The 26,027-nt window shown below is 52.9% G+C and overlaps 1 protein-coding gene across 5 annotated transcripts in view; it reads left to right on the top strand.

Annotated features, from left to right (window-relative positions):
* Nucleotides 1-26,027, top strand: part of ANKRD11 (ankyrin repeat domain 11) — a 100,617-nt gene that overhangs the window by 47,082 nt on the left and 27,508 nt on the right. For 4 of the 5 annotated variants that reach the window (XM_024735523.1, XM_024735527.1, XM_024735524.1 and 1 more), the window contains one exon: nt 22,322-22,463. In XM_024735523.1, coding sequence (XP_024591291.1) covers nt 22,377-22,463 — 87 coding nt within the window. In that variant the 5' untranslated portion in view covers nt 22,322-22,376. Of the gene's footprint in view, nt 1-22,318; nt 22,464-26,027 lie in introns of all 5 variants that reach the window. The other variant, XM_024735525.1, reaches the window with a different exon arrangement.

Here is a 26,027-nt window from a genome sequence, read left to right as displayed (position 1 = left end):
ACGCGGGTTCGTGCCCCGGTCCCGGAAGATCCCACATGCCGCGGAGCGGCTGGGCCCGTGAACCATGGCCGCTGAGCCTGCGCGTCCGGAGCCTGTGCTCCGCAATGGGAGAGGTCACAACACTGAGAGGCCCGCGTACCGCAAAAAAAGAAGAAAATCCACCTTTGACTTTGCCTGGGCTCCTGTTACACGTTTGCTTTCTATTGGTTTTGTGTAATTACCGTTATCACATGTTCCTTCTGTGCTTTGAGGTATATTCTGATTTGAAAGCCTCTTTATCGAGATACCTCGATTATTTTCAAAAAATAAATACATTTTCCTCTAAGAACCACTATGCCGCTGTTTCCCAGTTTACTGTGCAGCGTTTTGTCATCCCCAGTTTTGAAGGCTTTTAGTTCCAGCTCTGATTTCCTTTCTGACCCTCATCCTTAGAAGTGCATTTCTTAATTCTCAGATTTTAAGGTGTCCGTGGTCTCTCCGCCCCCCATCTAAACTGTATTGTGGTGTAAGAAGTTGGTCCTTTCAGATTTGTTAGACTGCTCTCTGGGCTGTGTGTGGCCAGTTTTCATGACCAGTTGTCCTGTGTCCTTGAAAAGAATGGGCATTGAGCGATTACTGACCGGGATGTTTTGTATGTGCTCATTGGATCAAGCTGGCTATTGTGTTCCAGTCTCTCGTGTTCTAGTGTTTGCTGGGCTTGTCTCCTTGGCCCTTTAGCTACTGAAAGGTGCTTTAAAGCCTGTTCCTGTGATTGTGGCTCTGTCTTCCCTGTGGTGTCAGTTTTTGCTCTTTACTCTGAGGCTGTCTTCTGTGTTTCGTGAAAGGAGCCTCTGCTGTGAGGTAGTGACATACCTCATCACCTCCTGGGTTGGGTCGTATAGCAGCCTCAGTTCCTCTGCTTACCATTTAAGCAATGTATCTTTTCTCTCCTTCTCTCGAAATCCTTCTAGGTTGTTATGTTCTTGATATCCCTTGCTCATTCTGAGCTAGGTGGATTGCTTTTTCCTTTCCAGTCTGACAGACTTCGTCTTTTAGCTGTATTTCTTAGTCCTCTTACTTTTGTACTTAATAAATATTTAGTTCTTTCACATTGTACTTGTTTATTCTGACTTTTCTGTCTCTTTTTCTCTCTTATTTTGCCTTTTTAGATCTTTTTCTGTTCCCTTTTTATTTCCTCTACAGGTTTGGGAATTACACACTTTTTGTGGTCACCTTGGACGTGAGAGTGATGTGTAGCAAGCCAGCCTTTTCAGACCACCTGGGACACCCCCCAGGTTGCCTTTCTTCGTGCTTCGTGTCCATTCTTGTTTCGACTGCGTTGTGTGTGTGTTTATATATTTTCACCTATAACTGCCACTTCTTCCGAATGATCTTCTTTACTGGTTTCTTTCATGAGGACCTTCGTAATGTAAACCAGAGAAATGGACTTCGGTGTTTCCTTGCAGGTGAAGACAGGGCCGAGGGTCGGGGCCTCTATTGTGTGCAGGCCTTGGCCTAGCCTCCGCCGGCCCACGACCCTCGCTTCCCGCTGTGGTTCTCGATGTCTCCCAGACACCTTCTCCGGGCTGTGGAGAACTGCCCGCATTTGTCCTCTAGACTCTGAGGCAGCTTGTAGACAAGGGAAGGACATGACTCCTTTTATTCAGGGGCAATTTTGGAAGATGGAATTATTTTATCCCCGAGAGGATAAAATCTGTGTCGGTTGGTTCACTTGGAGCTGCTGACCCTGTGGCCGTGGCCCTGAGAGACGGTCCTCCGAGGCCCTGCCGGGGCACCCCTGTGATTATCTGAGCCCCTGCCTGCCTTTGTAAAGTGGAAACAATACCATCTGTTTAATGGAGGCTAGTTAGGGGCTCTAAATAAAATGACATATGAGAGTAAAGTACCATGCAAATGTAATTGGAAATGGATCATTAAACCCAGTCCCTTACTGAAGGGGGTGGGGCGTTGTCGTTAATTACAGTTGCTGTGTGTACCGGGCACTTGCCTGGGTTCCACGTGGCCCTGCAGGACAGTAGTGCTTTTCCTGATTTACACACAAGGAGACCGAGATTGCTCACGATTTCAGCCAGTGCGCACGGGTTGTTTGCCGCGTGGTCCACGGCCACACCACGCCACATGTTGTGAGGGTCTGACTTGCAGATGCCCTGGCCGGAAACAGCCCTGTCATTGTAGTTTCCCGGAGGCCTGCCTTCCCTCTACTACATCAGCTTTGGGGCAAGAACGGGGGCGGGGGGGGGGAGGGGGAGCCTTCCGTGGCCCTGGGGTCCCTTTCTCAGGGCCCAGGGCGCTTCCTTGAACACCAGGAGCAGTGAGCTTTGGGAATGACGCTGGTGCAGGGCTTATCGACGCTTCTCGTCAGGCAGCACCTATGGACACGTCTTCACTCACGTGAGTTTACTCTCTGGAGTGGATTCGGGGCCAGGTCCTCTCTCTGTAGCAGGCTGTCGAGAGGAGACACAGGGCTTGCCTGCACCCACCCCCTTTCCCCAGCCCTGTGCAGAAGAATACCTGCGTACTGTGGCTTTTAAGGAAGTTCACAAAAAAGACAAATCTGAGTTGGTATTTACTTTGAAAGAATTTGCCACAGATGCAGTTTAAATAGCTGGATCTTTAAAACAGAGCACTGGAGTTTATAAATGTTGTTGTGTATATCTGTTCAGGAACTTAAATTTGCAAACGGACGTGACTGCAGTTTCTCCTGGTTTTGCATCCTGAGTCCAGGGTTCTAAACATGTGGTGGCCCAGGCCTCCTCGCCCTGCACCTGCTCCCTTTCTTCCACCCCTTTGCCATGTGGGTGGAATCAGTGCGGGGGATGCTCCGAGTAAACGAAAGTTTGCTTATTCTGTAAAAACAGTTTCTTGGAACATTTTTAACATCTCTGTTTTAACTTGCAATTGTTTTTTTCCTTGGAATATTTAGTATTTAATTTTAATAATGACTGTCCTGAGAAGTGTATCTGTAGGGCCCATAAATAGATTTTTGTAACACAAAATATCAAGTTTGTTTTTTCTCTTAAAAATGTCAGCTCATGATTGGGGATTTAGTTGCCTAGTTTTCTGTACGATGGTGTAAAAATGTGGTAGGAAGAAAAAGGGGAAAAGCATGTTCTTCTCACCGCGTCCCGTGCTGGAAGAAGACCAGAGGTGATGGGGTGAATGCTGACAGTCCCAGAGATGGCGCTGCAGCCCTGTCAAGTCACGCCCTCACACCTTCGGCTGGGTTCACGTCAGCCGTCTCTCTGCAAGCCTGTCAAGCGCACACCTCCTTATACTGCTGCTTTATCCTGGACTGCATGATTTGCTTCCAGAGTCTCAAACTCGCCAAAGATGAAATGGACTGTGTTTTTCAAACCAAGTTGGAACTGGGTTCTGAGGCCGGAAATCTTGGACTGTCTGGCCTGGACCCTCCCTCGGGTCTCCTCCGGCTGCGGGCCTGCCCCCACTTCCACCTCTTCCTTTGAAGCCAGGTCTGAGTCAGTCCTAGGAACCTTGGCCCCGAGGGCCCCGGGGAGGCTCAGGTGACCGTGTGGGGAGGACCCAGAGATCCCTGAGGTGACTGCAGCCGCTGTGGGCTCACGCCCTCTGCTGTAGACGCTGCCGTCTCGTGGCCACTTCATGTCCATACACGAGTTTGCACAAAGCTGATTAATCCGGGCGCCTTATATTTTGCTTCTGTAGGTACATGATTTTGCAGTGTTTGGTATATCCGGGGATTAAAAGCACGTTTGCATACATGGAATTGCTCTGAGAGGTACCAGTGGGATTTAAGCCGTGGGCAGGGTAGTGAGGGGAGGGGGTGGGTGGTCCTTGCTTTAATCTGGAATTTTTATGCCATTATCCTCTATTTACAGCTTTCAGGAATCATCTGGTATCACCGCACATATGTTTAGAGCTGTTGCCAAGGTGACGAGCCTCGTCTCGCTACCCACACAGTCCTTCCGGGCCGGGGGACGCTTGGCGGGATCTGTTCACACAAGGGTCCCCAGGCTGTCCCGTTGCCGTCACGTTGTCTGCCCGCTTGTAGCTTGATTGCCTGGTTGCTTTCCCTGCAGTGTGTTTCCCATGGAGAGAAGGGGACCCGCTTTGTTTCTGTGGTTGTTTTCAGCCGACCTCCCTAGAGATGCAATGACCGACTCAGGCTTCATATGTTTGCCAGTGGAAATATCCATTTGAACATTTTTACAGTGGTGCCTGTAAACAGCTGCAGTCACAGGACCTGCGTTGTGGTTTATTGGCTTTTCCGCTGGGTTAAAGAAGTCTGAAGCCGTGTATATCACAGCGGCGCTCCTCCGGGCGTGACGGTAACTTCTCCGTCTCTCTGGAGCTTGAATTTGTACAGTGCTGCGTCCTCGTGTTTCATTCGGGGCCGCCTTCTGTTCACCTGCCGTGTCGCTGTGCACTTCCAGGAAGAGAAAACTGTCAACCTTCTTTGGGTCATGGACTCCCTGGGGATTGGGTAAAAGCTGTGGATCCTCTCGCTTTTCCTGCACGGTTTCCGGAGCCTCAGGGCTCTCCAGACCCTTGGCCCTTCACCTCAGCTGTGCCTGAACTTCGTCTCAGAGGTTTGGCCCAGGAAGAGTCTCATATCATCACTCGAATTTACAGTCTCTATTTAGATGAAAGTTCCTGGTTATTGACTTTTGGGGTAGAACCTAGTCGCGTTCCACAAATGACTCTGTCACATGCAGAATACCTTTCCCCCTTTCTCTGTCAAGATCTCTTGATAATTTTACAACTGAAGACGTATGCCACCATCAGAAGTAACAGAGGGCATGGTGTGAATGACTGTGCAGTGTGAAGCTGCATCAGGTTTTTAAAAAGAATTTAGTTAGTTTCTTGCAGTTCCATTTCTAGTTGTGAACCCTAAAAGAAACTCTTAGGTATACATGTACAGAAGCGTGAAGACAGATGTTCATTGTAGCACTGTTTGTACTGCCCAAGAGCTGGAACAAAATAAATGCCAGTCAATAAGAGAATTTTTTTTCCTTTCAGACAATGAATACCACACTGCAGTTATAATAAAGTAGAACTACATTGAACAGAAGCATAGATAAATCCCCAAAGCATAATCTGGAGGGGAAACGGTTTATGAAGATCCGTGCAACGTGTTTCTTGTAAAAATATCCCGTATCATGTTTATAGGTTTACAGTGTAGCATGTAGCACGAGTGTGAAAACATGTATGGTGGTGATTAGCATCAAAATCCAAAATCTGGGCTTCCCTGGTGGCGCAGTGGTCGAGAGTCCGCCTGCCGATGCAGGGGACACGGGTTCGTGCCCCGGTCCGGGAAGATCCCACATGCCGCGGAGCGGCTGGTCGGCAAAAAAAAAAAAAAAAAAAAAAAAAAAAAAATCCACAATCTTTGGAGAGGAGGAGGAGGAGGGATGATAGCAGGATTCATAGGGGCTCCAAGTATGTATGTAATATTTTTATATAAAAAAATTCCAAACCAAATATGGCAAAATGAACAGGCGATGGATACATGAATATTTCTTACATTATTTCTCATACTTTTCTGTATGTTTCTACATTTTAATGAAACGATTAGCCATTGTTACTTTGTTATAAAATGCCAAGGATAGAAAATATTTGCTGTGAGGAGATCATAAAATGTAATAACCCATTTTAAACATATTTAGGGGCCTCCGGATTCCTGGAATGGTTTGAAAAGGAACTGCTTTTCCCCTCGACACTGTGAAAACGTGACTCAAACAACGTGTGCCACACGTGGGCTTTGGGGATTTAGAACTTGACCTCAGTTGGCTGCTGTTGACTGGGCACCAGTCTGTAATGTTTTCATTACAGTTTCATTGGTGAGGTTTTTTGTGATTGTTTTTTGTGTTTAATTGGCAGATGGTAGGGTTCGAACTGAGCTGGCCACTTGTCATGCCTTTGGTTGTGTCCAGGGGAAGCCCACTGGGTCCTTTCATGATCCAGTCCAGGCTTTGACCACAGTGGTCAGATGTCACCTTCTGTTCTGATCTTTAGTGGACGGGACTTGTGACAGTGGCCCTGGAGGGAGTTTCTAGGTGGGACGTGCGTTCTACTCCGGACTCTCCAAGCATCCTGCTTGCTAGTTCTGGGCGTGTCATTCCCACCGTGGGGATTTTGGTTTTCACCCTGTAAAATATCTGTCCTAGGACAAAACTCGTAGGGTTTTTCCAGATCATGTAGGTGAAATGATTAGTAGAACATGAAATGTTAAATAAGGTTTGTGGATGCAGTTTGCGATTCCCTATGTTTGATTCTGTAATCAGATGATAGAGGCAGTGTATGTGCATGGTGGAAAAGCATAAAATACAAAGAAGACTGAAAGCACATTCCCGCGGGCGTCCCTGTGTTACTAGCTTCTGGAGTCTTGTTTCGTGGATTAATTGTATTTTATTATTACATGGTATATTTTAGCAAAAATGAGAGCCTCCTATCTTGTAACTGGTTTTACCTTTCCATTTCAGATCTCAGAGCTGTTGTGTGGAAACAGGCTTTTTCTCTGTGACTGCTGATATGACCTGCTTTTTACTGTGTCTGTCAGTGCCTTGGTTTAGCACAGGGTTGGCTGTCTTTTTCTTAAAGGGCCAGAAAGTAAATACTTCAGGCACCGCAACCGTAAGGGGCAGTGTTGAGGGTGTCACGTGGGTACTTGTATCACCGTTCACAGGTGTGAGCACTGTCGGTGGCTCCGGGGTGCGCCCAGCAGGGAGGAAAGCCTGCGCTGGCAGTGTGAGGACTGTTAGGAGGGCCCCTCTGGGTTGCCTCCCAGCCATCCTCCTCTCCAGGGAGGGGCAGCAAGTGCCCACCAGCTTTTTGCTTTGGGCTCAACTGAGCCTTGCTGAGTTTACTGTGAACAAATCCCGGTTTCTGTGATGAGCATTCCCTGGCATGGAGCCACCACGCTCAGAGTCCATTTCCCTGGGTGAGGGGAGCAGCCAGAGACCCCGGCCTGGGGCCCTTCCTCGGGGTGGAGGTGACCCCTGAAGCTGGTGTGCCGCCTTCCCTCAGGGGTCCGAGGGGCCACACCACGCAGGGTGGAGAGCGGGGTGCAGCCTCTGTTGGTCTGGAGGACACAGGGGGAGGTCGTTTATCTTGGCTTTGGGGAGCAAGTGGCCAGTCGTAGGACACTCCACGAGTTTATCTTGCGTAGGTGTTGTGTTGGTTCCTAGGGCTGCTGTAAGTCACCACGCACTGGCTGGTGTAGGCAGCCGAGGTGCGTCCTCACAGTTCTGGAGGCCAGAATTTTAGGCTGCGGTGCTGGCAGGACACTCCCTCCCCAGACCCCTGGGCAGCACCCCCGGTCTCCTCCAGCTCCTGGCGGCCCACGCCTTCGTCGGCTCAGGGCCGCAGCACTGTCTCCCTTCTGTCACGGGGACGCTTGCTGTTGGGGTGAGGGTCTGCCCCGAGTATCCAGGAAGGTCTCCTCTTGAGGTCCTTCACTTAGTTACCTTATCCCAAATAAGGTCACACTCACAAGTGCTGCGTGGCAAGATCTTCGGGAGTGGGCCTGCCGTTCAGCCCACTGCTGATGCTTCCTTGAGGTAACCATGTAGCTCTTTTCTCTTTCCCCTTTCAGATGTAATGTAGACGTGAACAAATGCACAGGTCTTAGGTGTACAGTGTAAGTGTGCCCACCCCTGGGACTCTCAACGCCACTGAGAGGGCACTTCTGTGACGTGGCGGGGACCCCACTGTGGGGGGCCTGCCTCTGAGCAGCGCTGCCCTGTGGGCACGGTGCACCCGGCGCCGCTCGCTCGTGGACACGTGCTTTGCAGTTCGCGGCTGTCGTGTACAAGGCTCCCTCCCGCAGGAAGTAGGGTGTCTGGGTAAATGCGTTTTCAGTATATTCTCTCAGTGCCCTCTTGCTAAGGAAAAACCGCTCAGTTTCTCCAGGAGCCCTGCTGCTCCATCCAGCAGAGGATTTTTGTTGGGTTTTGCCAAAGTGAGCAGTACAGGGAGGAGGTGGGTCCAGGGCGAGTGTCAGCGCGTGTTGCGCTCCGAGTGGGCGGTGCCAGTGCCCAGGAAGGGCTGGGAGACCTGGGAGTGGTGCCTGTGCTCCCGGGACCCTGGAGGCGGCAGGCCACGACCTCCACCTGCCCGCCGTGGGGCCCACACCCCCCGTTGTCACAAAGGCACCCAGCAACAGCGCGTGAAATGTGGCCAACCATCACTACAAACAGGACTTGCGACTGGGGTGTGTGTTTAGAGTTACTTGTTTCTGGTGCGTGGAAACCTGTTTAGAAGAAGGTCGCAGTGAGTGTAGTTGCCCCGAGCAGTTACCAGAACGTCCCTCTGCTCAGGTTCCAAGGTGAAGCGTCGGGAACCGTGGACACGCGTGCCTCCCTGGTTTTTCATTCCCAAGTCTGATGAGACTTTGGGCACAGGCCAGGTGATGGTGACTTCTGGGGTAAAGGAGGTGGCTTCATGATGGGTTTATTCCTGGATGACTTACTTGTTACTAATGTTTTGCTCCAAACATCCCCTTGGCAAACTTGCCATTCAAAGAGGGAAATTACCAGCTGATTATTTAAACGTAAGGGAAGTGGAGAGGATCGTTCTTTTGGTAGCCTTTTCCTGCAAAAGACTTTCTGTTTCAGGAACCAGAGAGTATGGTGGACACAGTGTCACCAGCACAGACAGGTCTTTTCCAGGCTGCTGTGTGAGTTTAGCCACTGTGTCCCCTGTGACAGATGCCCGGGCTGGGGTGGGCTGTGTCCCGGGGAACCTCAGCAGCACACGATGGGGTGAGCGGCCTCGGCGGTGCCCGGCCCGGACAGGTGGACGCGCAGGGCTACAGGGGACAGTGTGCCACGGGGAGCAGGAGGACGCGTCTGGGGACGTCGCCCACCCTGAGGCGGGTGCCGGTGCTTGTCCTGTGGCACCGTGGGGCCCTGTTGTGACGCTGCTGCACTGAGCATGTCCGGCGGCAGGTGCGCCTCGGAGGCTGCGGTCTCTGGGCCCGGGCTTGTGCTGTGGGCTGAGAACAGAGCGAAGGGGAGGAGGCCTTCTCCGGCTCTGGCGGCCGGCCAGGGTGCCCTCCTGGGCTGGCTCAGAGGCCGAGCTGCAGTCCTTCCTAAGACGCTGCGAGTGCGTGCACACACCCGCGCCTGCGGAGCCGATAACCAGCTGCCGGGCCACCAGCCACACGGGCCACGTGCGCCCGTAAGAGCGTGTGGCCCAGCAGGCTGATGTGAACAAGCTTTTTTTTTTTTTTTGCGGTACGTGGGCCTTTCACTGTCGTGGCCTCTCCCGTTGCGGAGCACAGGCTCCGGACGCGCAGGCCCAGCGGCCATGGCTCACGGGCCCAGCCGCTCCGCGGCATGTGGGATCCTCCCGGACCGGGGCACGAACCTGCGTCCCCTGCATCGGCAGGCGGACGCCCAACCACTGCGCCACCAGGGAAGCCCTGAACAAGCTTTTTTAAAAAGCAGGTTTGGAGGAGCAGGGCCTGGGCGCCTCACGTCCTCGGTGAGGACACACTGTGGGGTGTGGGCTGCAGGACAGGACACGTGGCACCCCGGTCTCCTGAAACGAGCCCCTGCTCACAGTTGCCCATGTGTGGGCACCGGGCCGAGACCGGAGGAGGACGGAGACGGCCGGGGTCCCTCTCCTGGATGCATCTGCGCATCAGGAGGTGTGCGAGCACCTCGACTTTGACCTTGATGCTCTGCTTGGTGTCTCCATCCATCTGTCCGGTTTCCTGATGGGAAGATGTCCCTTTATATGCAAAACGTTACACTTGTACGAAATCCTTTTGTCACCTGTCCTTTGGTTTTTCTGGCCACATAGACCATCCTGGGGGGACACGGAGGTGCTGAGGGTTGTGCAGAGTGGGAGGACTCCCAGGGCCACGTCAGCCACGGCCCCCTCCCTTTCCTGGGGAGGCACCTTTGTAGGCAGGGTGCCCCCAGCCTCATGGAAGTTTGGGTTCCCACGGTGGTGGTGGCTGTTATTTGAGCTCTGTGTGACGGTGCCGGGAAGTGGGGAGGGGGTAGCATTTTCACACGGGGCCTGGCTCTCCAGCCTTCAGGGGTGAGTGTGCTGTGTGCTCCTGCGTGTGTGTGTATTCAGCCAGGCTGCTTCAGGCTCTGGTGGAGGCAGTGTCCTTGGCCTGGGCCTTCACCGCCCTGAGAATGGTGGTTCTGTGTCTTCAAGCCTCCTGGCTGCATGGTCACGTGGCCAGAAACCCATTATCGAAGTAACAATTAAGGCTTTTTCGAACCAACTGGCAGGAAAAGTGTCGAGTTTCCTGTGATGTTGCCATCACTTCTTAATTTAGAAACTGATAAAAGATCTACCCACGGGTGTCATCAGGTAGAGGGGGACGTGTCCACGGTTGCATTCACAGAGATGCACGGCAGAGGCAGCGTCCAGCCACCCGCCGCTGCGTGTCTGCTCCCCACCATCTGTACGTGCAGGCCTGGGGCAGACGCTGGCGATAAACCACCGTGAGGACAGTGGGCGGAGCCTGTGCCTGCCCGCCCCTTGTCACTGCCGGCGGCGGCTGTGGCTCTTCGCGGAAGTGACGGGACCTCACCCTTTGGGGGCAGGGAGGTGATGGCAGGAGGAGACTGGTTCCTCAGAGATGGGGGCACACCTTGGCTCTCAGGCAGAAGCCCATAACCGGGTGTTCCTTCAGGAGAAGCATCTGGAAGTGCCCTGGAGGAACACTGGCTTCAAGGGCTCCATCCTCAGCCCCCACCTCCCCAGCCTGAGAGACTCAACGGCCACTGATAAGAGCCCTGGGCAGGTGTCAGGTATCATCCTGAGCTCTTAACATGAGGAAGGTTTACTTCCATATTTTACAGATAGAGAAACAGATATATCCAACCACAAACCCAGGGCTCTTTTTTTTCTTCATTGAAGTATTATCGATTTGCTCTGTTATATATATTTCAGGTGATACAGTATTTTTGCAGATTACACTCCAGTTAAAGTTATTATAAGATATTGGCTATAATTTCCTGTGCCATACAATATATACTCGTAGTTTATTTATTTTATACATAGTAGTTTGTGTTTCTTAATCCCCTCTCCCTATCTTTCCCCTCTCCCTTCCCGCTCCCAACTGGTAATCACTGGTTTGTTCTCTGTATCTGTGAGTCTGCTTCTTTTTTGTTATAGTCACTAGTTTGTTGTATTTTTTAGATTCCACATATAAGTGATCTCATACAGTGTGTGTTTTTGTCTGTCTGACTTATTTCACTTAGCATAATGCCCTCCAAATCCATCCATGTTGCTGCACATGGCAAAATTGCATTCTTCTTTATGGCTGAGTAACAGTCCATTGTGTGTATAAACACCACATCTTCTTTATCCATTCATCTATTGATGGACCCTTAGGTTGCTTCCATGTCTTGGGTATTGTAAATAGTGCTGCTATGAACATTGGGGTGCATGTATCTTTTCAAATTAGAGTTTTCATTTTTTCCAGATATATACCCAGGAGTGGAATTGCTGGATCATATGGTAGCTCTATTCTTGTTTGTTTTTTGTTTTTCTTTGCGGTACGCGGGCCTCTCACTGTTGTGGCCTCTCCCATTGCGGAGCACAGGCTCCGGACGCACAGGCTCAGCGGCCGTGGCTCACGGGCCTAGCCGCTCCGTGGCATGTGGGATCTTCCCGGACCGGGGCACGAACCCATGTCCCCTGCATCAGCAGGCGGACTCTAAACCACTGCGCCACCAGAGAAGCCCTATTCTTAGTTTTTTAAGGAACCTCCATAATGTTCTCCATAGTGGCTGCATCAATTTACATTCCCACCAACACTGTAAAGAGGGTTCCCTTTTCTCCACACCGCCAGCGTTTGTAATTTGTAGGCTTTGGTGACGGCCATTCTGACCGGTGTGAGGAGATACCTCATTGTGGTTTTGATTTGCATTTCTCTAATAATTAGAGATGTTGAGCATCTTTTCATGTGCCTGTTGGCTATCTATGTGTCTTCTTTGGAAAAATGTCTGTTCAGGTCTTTTGCTCATTTTTTGATTGGGTTTGTTTGTTTTTTTGATATTTAAGTGTGTGAGCTGTATCTACATGGTGTGTGTGTGTGTGTGTGTGTGTGTGCGCGCGCATGCACGTGCGTTCATGCATACACACACACATATGTATTTTTTTGCCGCGTCATGAGGCTTGTGGGATCTTAGTTTCCCGACCAGGGATTGAACCCACGCTCTCAGCAGTGAAAGCGCAGAGTCCTAACCACTGGACTGCAAGGGAGTTCATGTTTATATATTTTGGATATTAACCTCTTTTCAGTTGTATCATTTGCAAGTGTTGTCTCCCACTCAGTAGGTTGTCTTTTTAATGGTTTCTTTTGTTACGCAAAAGCTTTTAAGTTTAGTTAGATCCCCTTTGTTTATTTTTGCTTTTATTTCTTTTGCCTTTAGAGACAGATCCAAAAAGAATATTACTATGATTTATGTCAAAGAAAGTTCTGTCTATGTTTTCTTCCAGGAGTTTTATGGTTTGTGGTCTTAGGCTTAGATCTTTTAATCCATATTTAGTTTATTTTTGTATATGGTGTGGGAAAATGTTCTCGTCTTTCATCTTTTATGTGTAGCTGTCCACTTTTTCTAGCGCCATTTATTGAAGAGGCTGTCCTTTCTCCATTTATATTCTTGTCCCCTTTGCGGTAGATTAATTGACCATAGGTGCACGGGTCTCTATCCTGTTCCATTGATCTAAGTGTCTATTTTTAAAAAATCAATTAATTAGTTAATTTTTGTCTGTGTTGGGTCTTTGTTGCTGCGCATGGGCTTTCTCTAGTTGTGGCGAGCGGGGGCTACTCTTCATTGTTGTGCGTGGGCTTCTCATTGCAGTGGCTTCTGTTGTTGTGGAGCACTCGCTCTAGGTGCGCAGGCTTCAGTAGTTGTGGCACGCGGGCTCAGTAGTTGTGGCTCGTGGGCTCTAGAGCACAGGCTCAGTAGTTGTGGTGCACGTGCTTAGTTGCTCTGCAGTATGTGGTATCTTCCCAGACCAGGACTCAGACTTGTGTCCCCTGCATTGGTCGGCAGATTCTTAGCCACTGCTCCACCAGGGAAGTCCCTAAGTGTCTGTTTTTGTGTCAGTACCATACTGTTTTGATTACTGGAGCTTTATAGTATGGTCTCAAGTCAGGGAGCATGATACCTCCCACTTTGTTCTTTTTTCCCTCAAGATTGCTTTGGCAATTAGGCAAGACTTGTGGTTCCATGTAATTTTTAGTATTGGATTATTTGTTTTAGTTCTGTGAAAAATGTCATACATACTTTGACAGGGATTGCATTAAATCTGTAGATTGCTTTGGGTAATATGGCCATTTTAACAGTATTAATTCTTCCAACCCAAGAGCATGGGATATCCTTCCATTTCTTTGCATCATCTTCAAATTTCCTTTATCAGTGTTCTGTAGTTTTCAGAGTATAGATCTTTCACCTCCACAGTTAAGTTTATGCCTAGGTATTAGATTGGCCAAAAAGTTCGTTCGGGTTTTTCTGTAAGATGTTATGGAAAAACCTGAATGAACTTCTTGGTCAACCCAGTATTTTATTCTCTTTGATGCAATTCAAAATGGGATTTTTTTTCCTTCTCTTTCTGATAGTTCATTATTAGTGTATAGAAAAGCAACAGATTTGTGTCCTTAACTACTTAGGCCAGTGTTTCTGAAGTGTCCTGACAGCTTCTCATAATTTAGGAAAACAGTCTATTTCTGTCTTTGCCCTTAACACACACCCTGGAAATATGTTCACAAAATAACTCTTCATGAGATGGTGTGTGCGATGCCTCCTGATATTTTCTGTTCCGTGTTATTTCACTTTCTAACAAGTGGCTGTTGAACATGCTAAAACAATTGTGGGACTGAGTGTGGTTTTGGAAACCCCCAAGTAGGTGAGCTGTGTCTGCAGGCCACGTTCCCAGAGTTGCTCTCACTCTCATGTTTCTCCTTTGATGAAATGTCTCTGCACGTCTTTTGTCCATTTTCTAATTGGATGTTTGTTGTTTACAGTTGTTTTGATTGTTTATTTTTTATTCATACGAGTCCTTTGACTTGTGATTTGCAGTTTGCCTTTTCATCCTGTGAACTAGATCTTTCACTGAGCAGAAGGTTTTAATTTTGCTGAGATACAGTTGACCAGTTTTTCCCTTTGTGAATGGATGGTACTTCTGGTGTCATGTCTTAAGAACTGTTTGCCTAGCTTGAGGTCTTAAAGATTTTCTTCTTCTCTTCTTTTTTTTTCCTACAATTTGTACAGGTTTTCATACTTTTTTTAAAATTTAGATTTATACCTGAGCATTTCAGTTTCATTTGACGCACTTGTAAGTGGTATTGTGTTTTAATTCTGTTTCCACGTGTTCTTGCTATCCGTAGACATGTGGTGGGTTTTCGTGTGTCGATCTGGTATTCTGCAACCTTGTTGAGCTCACTGTCTCCAGGAGTTCGGTAGAGAGACAGTCACATCATTATCACATAGAAAGTTTTATTTCTTCCCTTCCAGTCCGTTTGCCTTTTATTTCCTTTCTTCCTCATTCACTGGCTAGTGCTTCCAGTAAGATGTCCAGTAGCAGTGGTGGGAGGGCAGCCGTGTCCCGTGTCTCACTATTAGGGGTGATGCTGGCCGACGATGCTGTCCACCCTCCTGCTCACTCTGAGGGGTTCCCTGGACCCCTCTTGTGCCGAGAGTCTTCATCATGAGCCTTGATATTTGTTAAATACTTTTTCTGCACCAGTTGTTAGGATTGTGTGATTCTTCTTCTTTGGCCTGTTAATGTGGTGGATTGCGTGGATCGGTTTTCAAACACAGAGCCAGGTTTGCATGTTTCTGACCCAAGCATAGCTGCACCGGCCTCTCTAGTCGCCTTCTCCATGTGGTGACCCTGTGGGGCCCCCTCTGGTCCCGGTGCTGGATCTTCCCCCTTTTGTCCTGCAGCCGCCTGGTGGGTGGGTGTAGTGCCCGCACAGGGCCACTTTTCCCATCCTGTCCCTCCCCAGGGCTGTCCTCCTCTGGGTTCTCAGTCTGCTCTTTCTCTGGCTTGTGCTTTTGTCTCCGTGGAGCAGCCGTGGAGGCGTGTGGACTCGTCCCCTGCTGTGCTCTTGGTCACCACGTTGTGGGGCTCTCAGGGTGCCGGCCTGTCCCTGTCTTCTCCTCTCATTTATTCTGCAGCTTGGTCCCTTCTCTCTAAGACATCTTTTTCCTCTTCTGTTTTAACCCCCACCCCCCAACCTTCCTAGTTCACCGTTAATTGATCAGGTTTTCATTTCCATTCTGGCCGCGCAGTTCCAGTGGCTTGTGTGCTCTGTGCAAGGGAGGGTGGGTCTCGCCACAGGCTGGGAGCCTTGAGCTGCTGCCCCATTGTGTCCAGGGAGCTGCACTTCTGCACAGGGCATGGGGCCCCGTGAAGGGAGACTGTCCTGGGACAGGGTCTGGTAATTAGCCCTCCACTTTCTAAACGCCTGCCAGGGTGTAGCAGGTACATACCCCGTGTTTTTTTTTTTTTTTTTTTTTTTTTTGCGGTACGCGGGCCTCTCACTGCTGTGGCCTCTCCCGTTGCGGAGCGCAGGCTCCGGACGCGCAGGCTCAGCGGCCATGGCTCACGGGCCCAGCCGCTCCGCGGCATGTGGGATCTTCCCGGACCGGGGCACGAACCCGCGTCCCCTGCGTCGGCAGGCGGACCCCCAACCACTGCGCCGCCAGGGAAGCCCTACCCCGTGCTTTAAACTTTGCAATTGTGACATGTAACGTAATATGCAAACGTCTGCAAAATAAAAATGTGCAGTTTCACTCTCACAAAGGACACACGCGTGTGACTTCTGTGTAGAAAACTCCGGGTCGCACTCCCAGGCATGACTGCCCATCCCACCCTCCTCCAGACTTTTACTTACAATAGTCACCGCTTGATGTTTTTAATAGTCTTGCCAGCCGAGCAGTGCATCCCTCAGCACTGTTTTCAGAAACTTAGGGAAACATACCAAGTAACTTTTTTTTGCCTTGACTTGTGAGATGGTTGGGTTGTTGCAGGCTCCCACAGGGGCTGCTGGTGCGTGCGGTACAGGCCTGCGTCCTGCGCTGGTGTGGCCTCTGGGTGTCGCCCCAGGAGCTGTGGGCTGTTGGGCGCGCGTGCGTGGTGGTTCCTGTGGCTCCGCTCGCGCTCCCGTCAGGATGCGTCGTTTCCTCTGTTCTGCATCTTCGCTGATGCTCTATAGCTTATTTTGTTTTTTGTTTGCATTTTCCTGTTGGTTAAAGAAGCTGATCAGTTTTTCATCTGGATTTCCTCTTTTGTGAAAGGCCTGAGTCTCACTTCCATCTTTTGTAGTGGACGTTTTCTCTGTTCCTTATTGATTTGTGGGAGCTCTTTATAGATGCTGGATAAGAGATTTTTGTCAGTTATGTGTGTAGAAAATTCTTCTCTTTTGTGGGAAGGTGACCTTTAATGAACAAAACTTGTTGTTTTTAAAGTGTTAGAATCTGGGCTTCCCTGGTGGCGCAGTGGGTAATAGTCCGCCTGCCAACGCAGGGGACACAGGTTCGAGCCCTGGTCCGGGAAGATCCCACATGCCACGGAGCAATGAAGCCCGTGAGCTACAGCTACTGAGCCTGTACTCTAGAGCCCGCGAGCCACAACCATTGAGCCCACGTGCCACAACTGCTGAAGCCCACATGCCTAGAACCCATGCTCTGCAACAAGAGAAGCCACTGCCATGAGAAGCCCGCGCACCACAACGAAGAGTAGCCCCCGCTCGCCGCCACTAGAGAAAGCCTTGCGCAGCAACGAAGACCCAACGCGGCCAAAAATAAATAAATAAAATTTAAAAACAAAGTGTCAGAATTTTCAGACTTTGCCGTTATGGTTAGTGTTTCTGGTTTTGCGGGCTCTTTCTTTACCTTGAGGTTGTGAAGGTGTTCTCTACCCTGTTGTCCAGCAGCCTGTTCTCCTCTGGTCTGCAGTGTCTGGACTTGGGTTCTGTGTGGGGGTGAGTGGGAATCACCTTCATGTCTCTGCATGGACTCTGCCGGGGGGCTCAGGTGGGGGGCTCCTTGGTTGGAACATGGGTCACCGTGCACATGCGCTTGGCCTGTCGGTCGGCCCTTGTCAGCATCAGGCTGTGTCAGTACTGTTCTTCAGCTTTTTAACTTTGACTTTAATTTTTTAAATTAATATTTATTTATGCAATTTGAAGTCCTTTCCTTTTCATTTTAAGTTTATTAGCATGAGTTCTTTTTTTCTTTCCGTTTTTTTGGAAGGAAGATTTATTTATTTATTTGTTTGTTTTTGGCTGCGTCGGGTCTTTGTTGCAGTGCGCGGGCTTCTCATTGCGGTGGCTTCTTGTTGCGGATCACAGGCTCTAGGTTTGTGGACTTCAGTAGTTTGTGGCACGTGGGCAGTAGAGCATAGGCTCAGTAGTTGTGGCACGTGGGCTCAGTGGTTGTGGCTCGCGGGCTCTAGCGCGCAGGTTCAGTGGTTGTGGCACACGGGCTTAGTTGCTCTGCAGCATGTGGGATCTTCCCGGACCAGGGCTCGAACCCGTGTCCCCTGCGTTGGCAGGTGGATTCTTAACCACTGCACCACCAGGGAAGTTCCAAGTTCTTTCTTTTTTAAAGACCTTTTCCTTTTTTTTCTTATGCCAGTTTGGGCTTCTGTACAGGAGTCATCTTATGGTTTCCCAGCCCCTGCTCCTGGTTTGCACTCATTGTTTCCTGACAGCAAGTACTTCCATCTGGGTTCCCTCTGCCCAGGAGCCTCTGTACTGGTGCTGGGCCCTGAGTCCCTGACACACCTGGGGGTTTGCAGTGAGGACCCCACAGGAAACTTTACTGAACTTTTACTGAAAAGTAACTATTTTATAAAAGAAAACAAGTTTAGTGAGAAGAGTGGCATTGTTTCATATAGCTGCAGCTCTTTCTAATACCTGGCACCTTTACTCCGTCTGTCGCATTCTGCGGTTTTGCTTAAGGTGTGTGAAAACGATCCAGCCTCTCACAGACATGTATAGGGAACAGGGAGTCGCCTGGGAGCCTCCACGTGAGGGTGGGTTCTCCTCCGACTGGACTCGGGGGATCTGAAGACCCTGGGGGCTCCCTTGTGAAGCATTGGTCCCCTGAGGTGTGTGGGTCTCCCAAATGTGGACGGTCCATGATCACCACCAACCTCATTTGACCCGTCTTCAGGCTGGGTGCTAGGAAGCTAATGGAGGGGATACAAGTTTCCCAGAATTCATGTGAAAGCTCACATTTTATTGCTGGCCACAACTACTGTTAGTTTTCCTTGAAGCGATGGCCTCCTTTTGTTCATTTTTGAGAAAACACCTACCAGTCCTTAATAATCATAGCTTGTCTGAGAGAGTCTTTCAAGTAGCCATTGTGCCCCACGCAAACGCAGCCAGTGTGGCCACAGCCCCACCGCAGGGGCTTTTCCAGAGCCCAGTGCAGTCCCGCCAGCCCCACCGCCCGTCTGCTCAGAGTGTCGGGAGGGCAGGGAGTAGGGTTTGCAGAGTGACAGAGTGGACGACGTTTGCTGCTTTATCGAGGCAGTGCTAGGGATGCCGGCTGGCTCACCGCGGCCACGTGCCAGCGGGTGCTGGGCCACGCCGGCCGGAGAGGGCTTGGGGCGTCCTGGGGCCCTCGGGTGACACCAATAGGCCACAGTGTCCCTTGTGGAGCCCACGATAGTGCTCTGGGTGCGGTCTCTGTCCAGGGAGACCTTACTTATGGACACAGAAATTCTAATTCCATGCAGTTTTTCTGGTTTACAAAATATTAGTCGTGATTTTCTGACCCCACAGGAGAAGCTGGGCTGTGCCTGCGGCTGCCCTTGCCCAACACCCCCGGCTCGCAGGAGTGGGAGGGCTGGGGGACTTTGCTGCAGGCTCGCAAGTGCCTTTCTTTTGCCGTTACCCTGGTCGCCAGTGTGGCTGCATTTGGTGTTTGAGTCTGGAAATCGTTTTTCGGGACCGTTGCTGCGCTGTGTCCGCGTCCCCTGCACAGAGGCCCCCGTGCGGGAGAGGCGGGGCTCATTGGGCTCCTGCCCTTTGGCTGGGGTCCTGTCCTGGGCCGTTGTCTCTGGTTCCTCCTCGGGTAGCGTCTTTGCCTTGCTGTGACAGCGGGCTTTGTGGATCGCTTCTCTAGGACTTAGCGTATCCTCTCGTTTTAAAATTTGTGAGTCTTCTCTTCTGTCTCTGAATTTTTCTAGACTCTCCTGAAGCCCAGGTTGCTGCTGACCCGGTCCTCTCTAGCCCCTGCTCACCCTGCTCCTGTGTGTGTTGTCCCTCCGGGCCCCGCTCTGAGCCTCCCTCCCAGCTGCCTTCTCTGCCCCTGTGGTTGCAGCTTGTGGGGACGAGGCCGCTGGGGTGGGGGTGGCTGGCACAGGTCGGCAGGCGGTGGGCCCTCATCCCGCCCCATTGCGCCTTCCCTCCTGGAGCTGCGGGGCCGGGCTCTCCCTGTCCGTGGATTTGGGGCCCACGGTGCTGTGGCCTTTTCCACTCAGGTTCCAGCTTTGATCCCCACGAGGCCAGTAAAGCTGCCTTCAGGTTCCCCCTCGTGTCTTGCTTTTAGCTTGCCACTCGCAAAGGCAGGAGTTTGCTGAACGGCGGGTGTGGCAGGGGTGCAGCCACCCACCTCCCTCAGGGTTAGTTTGGAGGGAGCCTCTCCCCCGAGAGTGGCGCCTCTTGCCCACGGAGAGGGACTCGCAGGGCCGAGTTGTGTCGGGAAGGAGGAGGGTGCCGTGGTCGGGGCAGTCGCTTGTTGCGGTGCCCGCGGGGCTGGGTCTGCCCATGGTGCTCAGAGCGCCTTTGGGGAGGGACACGCCTCGTTGTGCCACGAGGTCTCTTGACAAGGATGTCTGTCCTGCCAGCCTCTGTGAATGGACGTCTCCCTGGGCCCAGGACAGGCAGACGGGAAGGAGAGGCTGCCCAGCGGAGGGGCACTGCAGGGTGGTGTGGAGCCCGAGGGACTGGGCAGCCTCAGGGAGGGTCCTGCTGGGCACGTAGGGGAGAGGACAGAAGTGTGCCTGTGAGACCGCGACACAGCTGGGGCGGACCTGGGCCCATCGAGCCGTGTCCCTCCTCAGGAATGAGTGGAGACCTGGCACTCGGGGCCAGCTGCCAACACAGACGTCCTGGTGAGGCGCAGGCCTCCTCTGTCAGCTAATGGATTGCGCCCAAAATGACGGCAGTGGCGAGTGTCTCCTGGTGGCAGGGACGCACCAGAGCCCGGGTCGGAGACGTGTACGCGGGTGTAGTGTTGAAATTTCACGCCGACGACAGCAGCGGAGCAGGAGGCGCTAGAGGAGCCGCAGGGTCTGCCGGTGTTTCCAGAAGCTGGGGGTGCGCCTTGGGGGGCCGCCGTGGGCGCCGAGGCCCTGGAGGAGCGGGCCCCCCTCTTGCCCCCAGCCTCTGGGCAGCTCGTGCAGGGCTTCCCAGGAAAGGCCAGAGCCGCCGTGGGGCACTTGGTGACATCAGCTTTTGAGGCCTGGGCCGGCCGTCCACGCGCCCTCCTGGTTTGGACGCGGCAAGGTCGGGGTCTGGGACTCGTGGGTCCGCCCGGCGTGCGCTGCCTGGCTCCACACGCTTGGGGATTCGCGTCTGGGGGCACGAGCGTTGCGCGTCCACGGCTCCGTGGCCTGAGTTTCCATCTTGGGAGCAGGCAGTCAGGAGGCTTTCAAAACATTAACTTCCGGATAATCTTTAAATTTCTGTGGAAACATTGCTGATGAGTTCCCAGGTAGCCCTGGGATTCAGCAGCTGTCCTGAGTCAGGCTCTGATATGCCATTCCTCAGGCTGAGACAGCCCAGTTTGGTCGTGGAAAACTGGAAGAGAGCTTGGCATTCACAGTTTCAAGCGCAGATAGGAACCATCATTTCCGGCCGCAGCCACGGGGAACGTGTGGAGGCAGAGCCTGACCCACCTGCTCTGTGGTGTGCTGCGGAGGCGGTGTCAGGAGGTGGCGTGGTCCCTCCACTGACTACAGTTAGATGTGTGTCGGCCAGTGAATAAGCAAGGGGACACTCGGGGAACCTTTGATCCGTTAACGTGGAAAAGGAGACAGGTTCTCCAGAGGCTGGTGAAGGGCAGGTCGGAGCTGCCACTCCAGAACGCTTCTGAACAGCGTGTTTCCAAAACCATACAGAGTAGAGGCTGTTTAATTCTGGGTGAGCTATTTACAGAACCCCTCGTCCAACACGACAAGGCGCCAGAGGTGTGATTCGGTTTGTGTGAACTGTTCTCTGACCCTGTGAGGAGGACGTCTGCGAGGAAGGCTTTCAGGAGGACAGAGCAGACGCGCTTTTCCCTGTTCCCTCTGCTGAGCGCAGCACGCACCACGGATGTGATTCGTGGAGCAAGCACAGGAGGACGGGGGGGTGAGGGGAGAGCTGTCCACATCGGGCAGGGGCGGGGCGGGTCAGTGTGGCCACAGGCAGAGACGACTCCACGCACAGGTGCAGAGCGCCTGGCTGTGCCGGCACGGCCTCCAGGGAAGCACCGGGCTTGTTGGGAGCAGCAGACAGGATTGAGAGACGAGTCGGCCAGCGTCTCCACTGGGGTCTCCATGGGGAAGGCGATGGGCGGAGTGGACAGTTCCGCGGGCTGTGGGGTGGTCTCTGGTTATGTGGTACCTGGGATGCGTTATGTTCGGGGGAGTCGGCGGCTTGTGTGTGAGAGGTAGGTGGGGTGGTGGGTGGTTTTGTGGGGGGTTCTTGGCCATTGCCAAGAAAGGGCTGGCCCTGGTGGGAGGGCGGTCTGTCCCCAGAAAGCAAACTGAAGATGCCAAAACATAAAATACAGAAAACACGATAACCACAGCTTGTGTCCTGGGAAATGCAGGGGCCCAGGCCTCAGGCCCACGTGCAGGAGTGGGCGCCACAGCTACCTGACATCCTCCGGGCGTTCCCCAGCGGCGTCACTTGCCTACCTTCTGGACATTTGACTCGCGGGAGTTGGGGAGTTCGGGGTGCTGGGTGCTTTCTGAGTGGCAGAGTAGCCCTCATCCTGACCTTCTGTTGGGGGTGGGGGCAGGGGGCTGTTTTGCAGGTGACGGCAGGTGGCCGAGAGGGTGGTGGGCATGATCCCCTGGACCTCGAGGTGTGACCCTGCCCGTGGGCAGAGGGTGCTGCCACCGAGCATGTGTGGCGCCTGACCCCCGGAGCAGGGCCCCGCGTGCACCCCGGGGTTCTGCTGTTCTCCCTCGTGGAGGGTAGACGTGCCGCTGCCGGGGCTGCCTGCCGGGCCGGTGCATCAGGAGCGGCCCCCTCAGAAGGCTGCTGCGTCCATGCGTCGTGCATCACCGACTGGAGGCGGCACCTGGGTTTCACGTGGGCTCACTGGACCTTAACCCCGTGCCCTCTGTTTTTAAGCAGACGGTTGACGATGAAGCGATGGCGGCGTGAATAAAGGCCTGCTGAGGAGGAAACGATGCCCAAGGGTGGGTGTTCTAGAACCCCACAGCAGGAGGAGCGTTCCCTGAGCAGCGACATGGTGGAGAAGCAGCCCGGGAAAAAGGTGAGCTCGTCCTCCCCCATCACTCCGCGTGGGCCTCGTCCGGGCCCGGGGGAGGGCTGGGGGTGTCACTGTCGCTTGTCCCTCTGCAGTGGGCGACGTCTGTGCCGCGAGACCCTCTTCGGGCGGCAGTGGAGGAACTGCCGTGCTGGGTGGCTGTGGAGGACACGTCTGGCTTTTTTTAAGGATGTTTGTTATTTGGGGGCCAAAGTGGAGCTTTAAGCACTAGGTCCGTGGACAGAAATTGCTGTCTGAGAGAACCCCAGTTCGGCCCCACCGTCTGTGCCTCAGGACCATGGGTTCCTGCCATATGGTTGCTGGCAGACCGACTCTGACGGTAGCTGTGCGAGCGGTCCCGACTTGAAACGCTGCTGGGTAGTTGTGCTCCCCGTTTGCTTGTTGCCAGTGTGAATAGGAAAGCAGGTTGTAAATCTGCATCGTTGTGCCCTGTTAATGTGCTGGTGCCCTGGGCTCGGGGGTGTGTGCTGTGTGCTCCACAAGCTGTGACACCCAGTGTTCCCTCCAGACTGTTCTTAGAGGGACCCCCAGGCTGGTCTGTAGGAGTTACAGACTCACAGGCTTCCTGAGGGAGGGCCCACCTGCAAAGGTGGCCTCGCCCGTGCTCTGCGTGGGGTGCTGTGGCCTGTGCCTGGCCCCCCTTGATCCAGGAGGAGGACGTGCAGAGAAGCCCTCAGTGTGGAAGCTGGATGTGGCTTGTTGCTGCTTTGTCCCGTGGTTTTACGAGCAGGTCTGGAAAGAGGCCTCGGGCTCCATGCTCCTCCCAGCGCTGGGAAACTCTGGGAGTGCCGGTTCCCAGAATCCCAGAGGAATCCACTGAGGAGAGAGTAGGAGGCCGCGTCCAGATGCTGAATTCACAGGAAGGGTGGCAGGGGTCCATGGATCCAAAGCCCCTGGGAGCCCGCGCTCCTCTCGGGGCTCCAGACAGGCCTTCTGGTGGCAGTGAAGGGGTCGGGGTATTGCCGTCCCAGGTGGACTCCTGCGGTCCCAGTGGCGCTGGGGATTGCAGAGAGGGAGATAGAGAAAAAGGCCCGAGGAACAAGCTGTGCCTGGCCGAGGAGCCAGCCCCGCGCCCTGCCCCGCTCTCTGCGGGACGCCGGCTGAAGCACATGCCACCCGCTGCGACCCCATCCCCTCCACAGGGCAGTGCTGTCCACCCTGGACGCTCCCCGGGCGTGGCCGTGTGACACCACAGGTGTCCACGCAGGTTTCGCAGGGGAGGGACAGGTCAGGCCTTGAGAGAGAGGAGCACCCTGACTGGAGCGGGGAGGGCAGCTGCGTTCCCCCAGACGACAGGGCCGTCTGTGGAGGAGGCCCGGGAGGTGTGCGCGGAAGCGGCGGGGTGCGAGGCCTGCGGAGCGAGGCTGTGGCCAGAGCAGCGTGCAGTGTCTTTTCTGAGCGCTGTTAGCCAGTGGTCGGGCGTGGAAGTTTAAAAACACATGTGTGGGGCTTCCCTGGGGGCGCAGTGGTCGGGAGTCCGCCTGCCGATGCAGGGGACACGGGTTCGTGCCCCGGTCCGGGAGGATCCCACGTGCTGCGGAGCGGCTGGGCCCGTGAGCCGTGGCCGCTGGGCCTGTGCGTCCGGGGCCTGTGCTCCGCAACGGGAGAGGCCACAACAGTGAGAGGCCCGCGTACCGCAAAAAAAAAAAAGGCTACACAGACTGTTTAGGGATTAATTTGATGAAAGATGTGCACCCTGAAACCTGCAGAACTTTGCTGTGGGAAATTCAGGCAGTTCTGAGCCGCTGGAGAGGAGCAGGGCCCACGGGCCAAGGGTGGCTCCGTAGTGTTCAGATACCAGCGCTCCCCAAGCCAGTCTCATAGAGCCGTCGATGCAGGTCCAAGCCCCTGAGGGCTTTTGGGGAGAAACCGATAAGCTGCTTCCAAAGTGTGTTTGGAAATTCAAAGGACCTGGCGCAACGACAGCCACCTTGAAAAGGCAGGAGGCAGTCGGAGGCCCTCGGCCTTGGCTGTGAAGCTGCGGGGCAGTGGAGACAGGTGCACACCTGTCCTGGGGAGCAGGGTCCCCACAGGCACCCACGTGTGTGCTCAGCTGCTTGTCTACAAGGTGCTGAGGCTGCTCCATTGCGAAAGGGTCATCTTCTCAGCAGACAAAGGCGGGACAGTCAGATCCACCTGTTTGTGCTGTTTCTGGCGGCTGATAGAGTCCTCACTCCTACTGGCTTCTGTCGTTGTTGGTCATTTACAGATAAGACTCAGTTAGTCATAGTCGAGGTGGTTCCAGGGCAGGTGTGTGGGGTGCGGGTTAAGAGCCAGCCCTCCTCTCTCTGTACGTGGTGTGTGGGAGCTGGCTGAGCGTCCGTGGGGGACGCTGGTTGCTGGGCCACAGCAGTTTTCAGGGTGTGCCACGGTCTGACACGGAGGTTGAACTGATAGAGGTTGAACCCGATAGAGGTTGAACTTGACGTCTAGACATCCTGTTAGCATTGAGGAAGTAAACACACTGTGGAGTGTGTGTGGTTGGTCCCTGTGACGGTGCCTGGGTACTAGTGAGGGAGGCTCAGCGAGGTCTGCCCTGCTCTGCTCTGGCTGAGGGCTAAAAGCTTTCTGTGAGCACTTTTAGTGAAGTAGAAATGCACATTTCCTTTCTAGAACCTGGGATCACGGTGATCCAGACCAGGCTCTCGGGACACCCCCTCCCCCGCGAGCAGTCCCCACGGTAACACCCCGCCCCCACCCACAGGGGATGCAGACTCATGGTGGGGATCTCTGCTTCCTTCCGATGGACGTTCAAGCAGCTTCTCTGCCGATTCCTGTGCTGATACATATCTGGGTTCTTTCCAGTCCAGGTGTGATGTGAACATACATACATTGGGGTTTTTCTATGGAGGCAGCAGATAGGGTTTAATGGTTCGGCAAAGTGACTGCACAGTTCTGCACCCCCAAAGCCTAGGTCAGGCGGACCCATCCGTGCTAACACTTGGTGATGTCAGTTTAATTTGCCTTGTTCTGTCGTCTACTGGTCTCCTGTACCGTCCTCTGCAAGCTCTCCGTCTGTGATCCATCTGGACTCATTTTGAGTTTTGTGCTGTAAGGGAAGGTCAAGGTTTATTTTCTTCCCTGTGGATGTCCACATGGTCATTGTCACTGGGAAGACTGTCCTTTCCTGCTGGGTTGTAGCGGAGCCGTTGTCACCAGTCAGGTGGGGCTCAGCTTCTGCTCTTTGCTCTGAACCTTTGGCCCTTGGGTCCAGGACCACCTATTGTGACTATAATTGTACAGTCTTGATACCTGGCAGTTTAATTTGCCCATCTTCGTTGTTCTTCAGAATTGTCCTTGCTACTTGTGACCCTCTGCGTTTCCATGTACATTTTGGAAAAAGCTGGTTGGTCTCCACGCAAAGCGTGCTGGGTTTTGATTGGATTGCTTTGAATGTAGAGATGAGTTGGGGGAGATATGCTGTGCTAACAGTATTGAACAGTGTCCCATAAGTGGGCCTGCATTTTTATCAGTCTAATTTCCGTTCTCTCAGTGATGTTTGTAATTGTCTATGTAGAGGGCTTGAACACCTTTTGTTAGATTCATTCC

This window comes from Neophocaena asiaeorientalis, unplaced genomic scaffold (assembly GCF_003031525.2).
Source record: "Neophocaena asiaeorientalis asiaeorientalis breed wild unplaced genomic scaffold, Neophocaena_asiaeorientalis_V1.1 scaffold40, whole genome shotgun sequence".
In the NCBI taxonomy this organism is placed as follows: Eukaryota; Metazoa; Chordata; class Mammalia; order Artiodactyla; family Phocoenidae; genus Neophocaena; species Neophocaena asiaeorientalis.
This window is presented reverse-complemented; position numbering and strand designations above follow the sequence as displayed.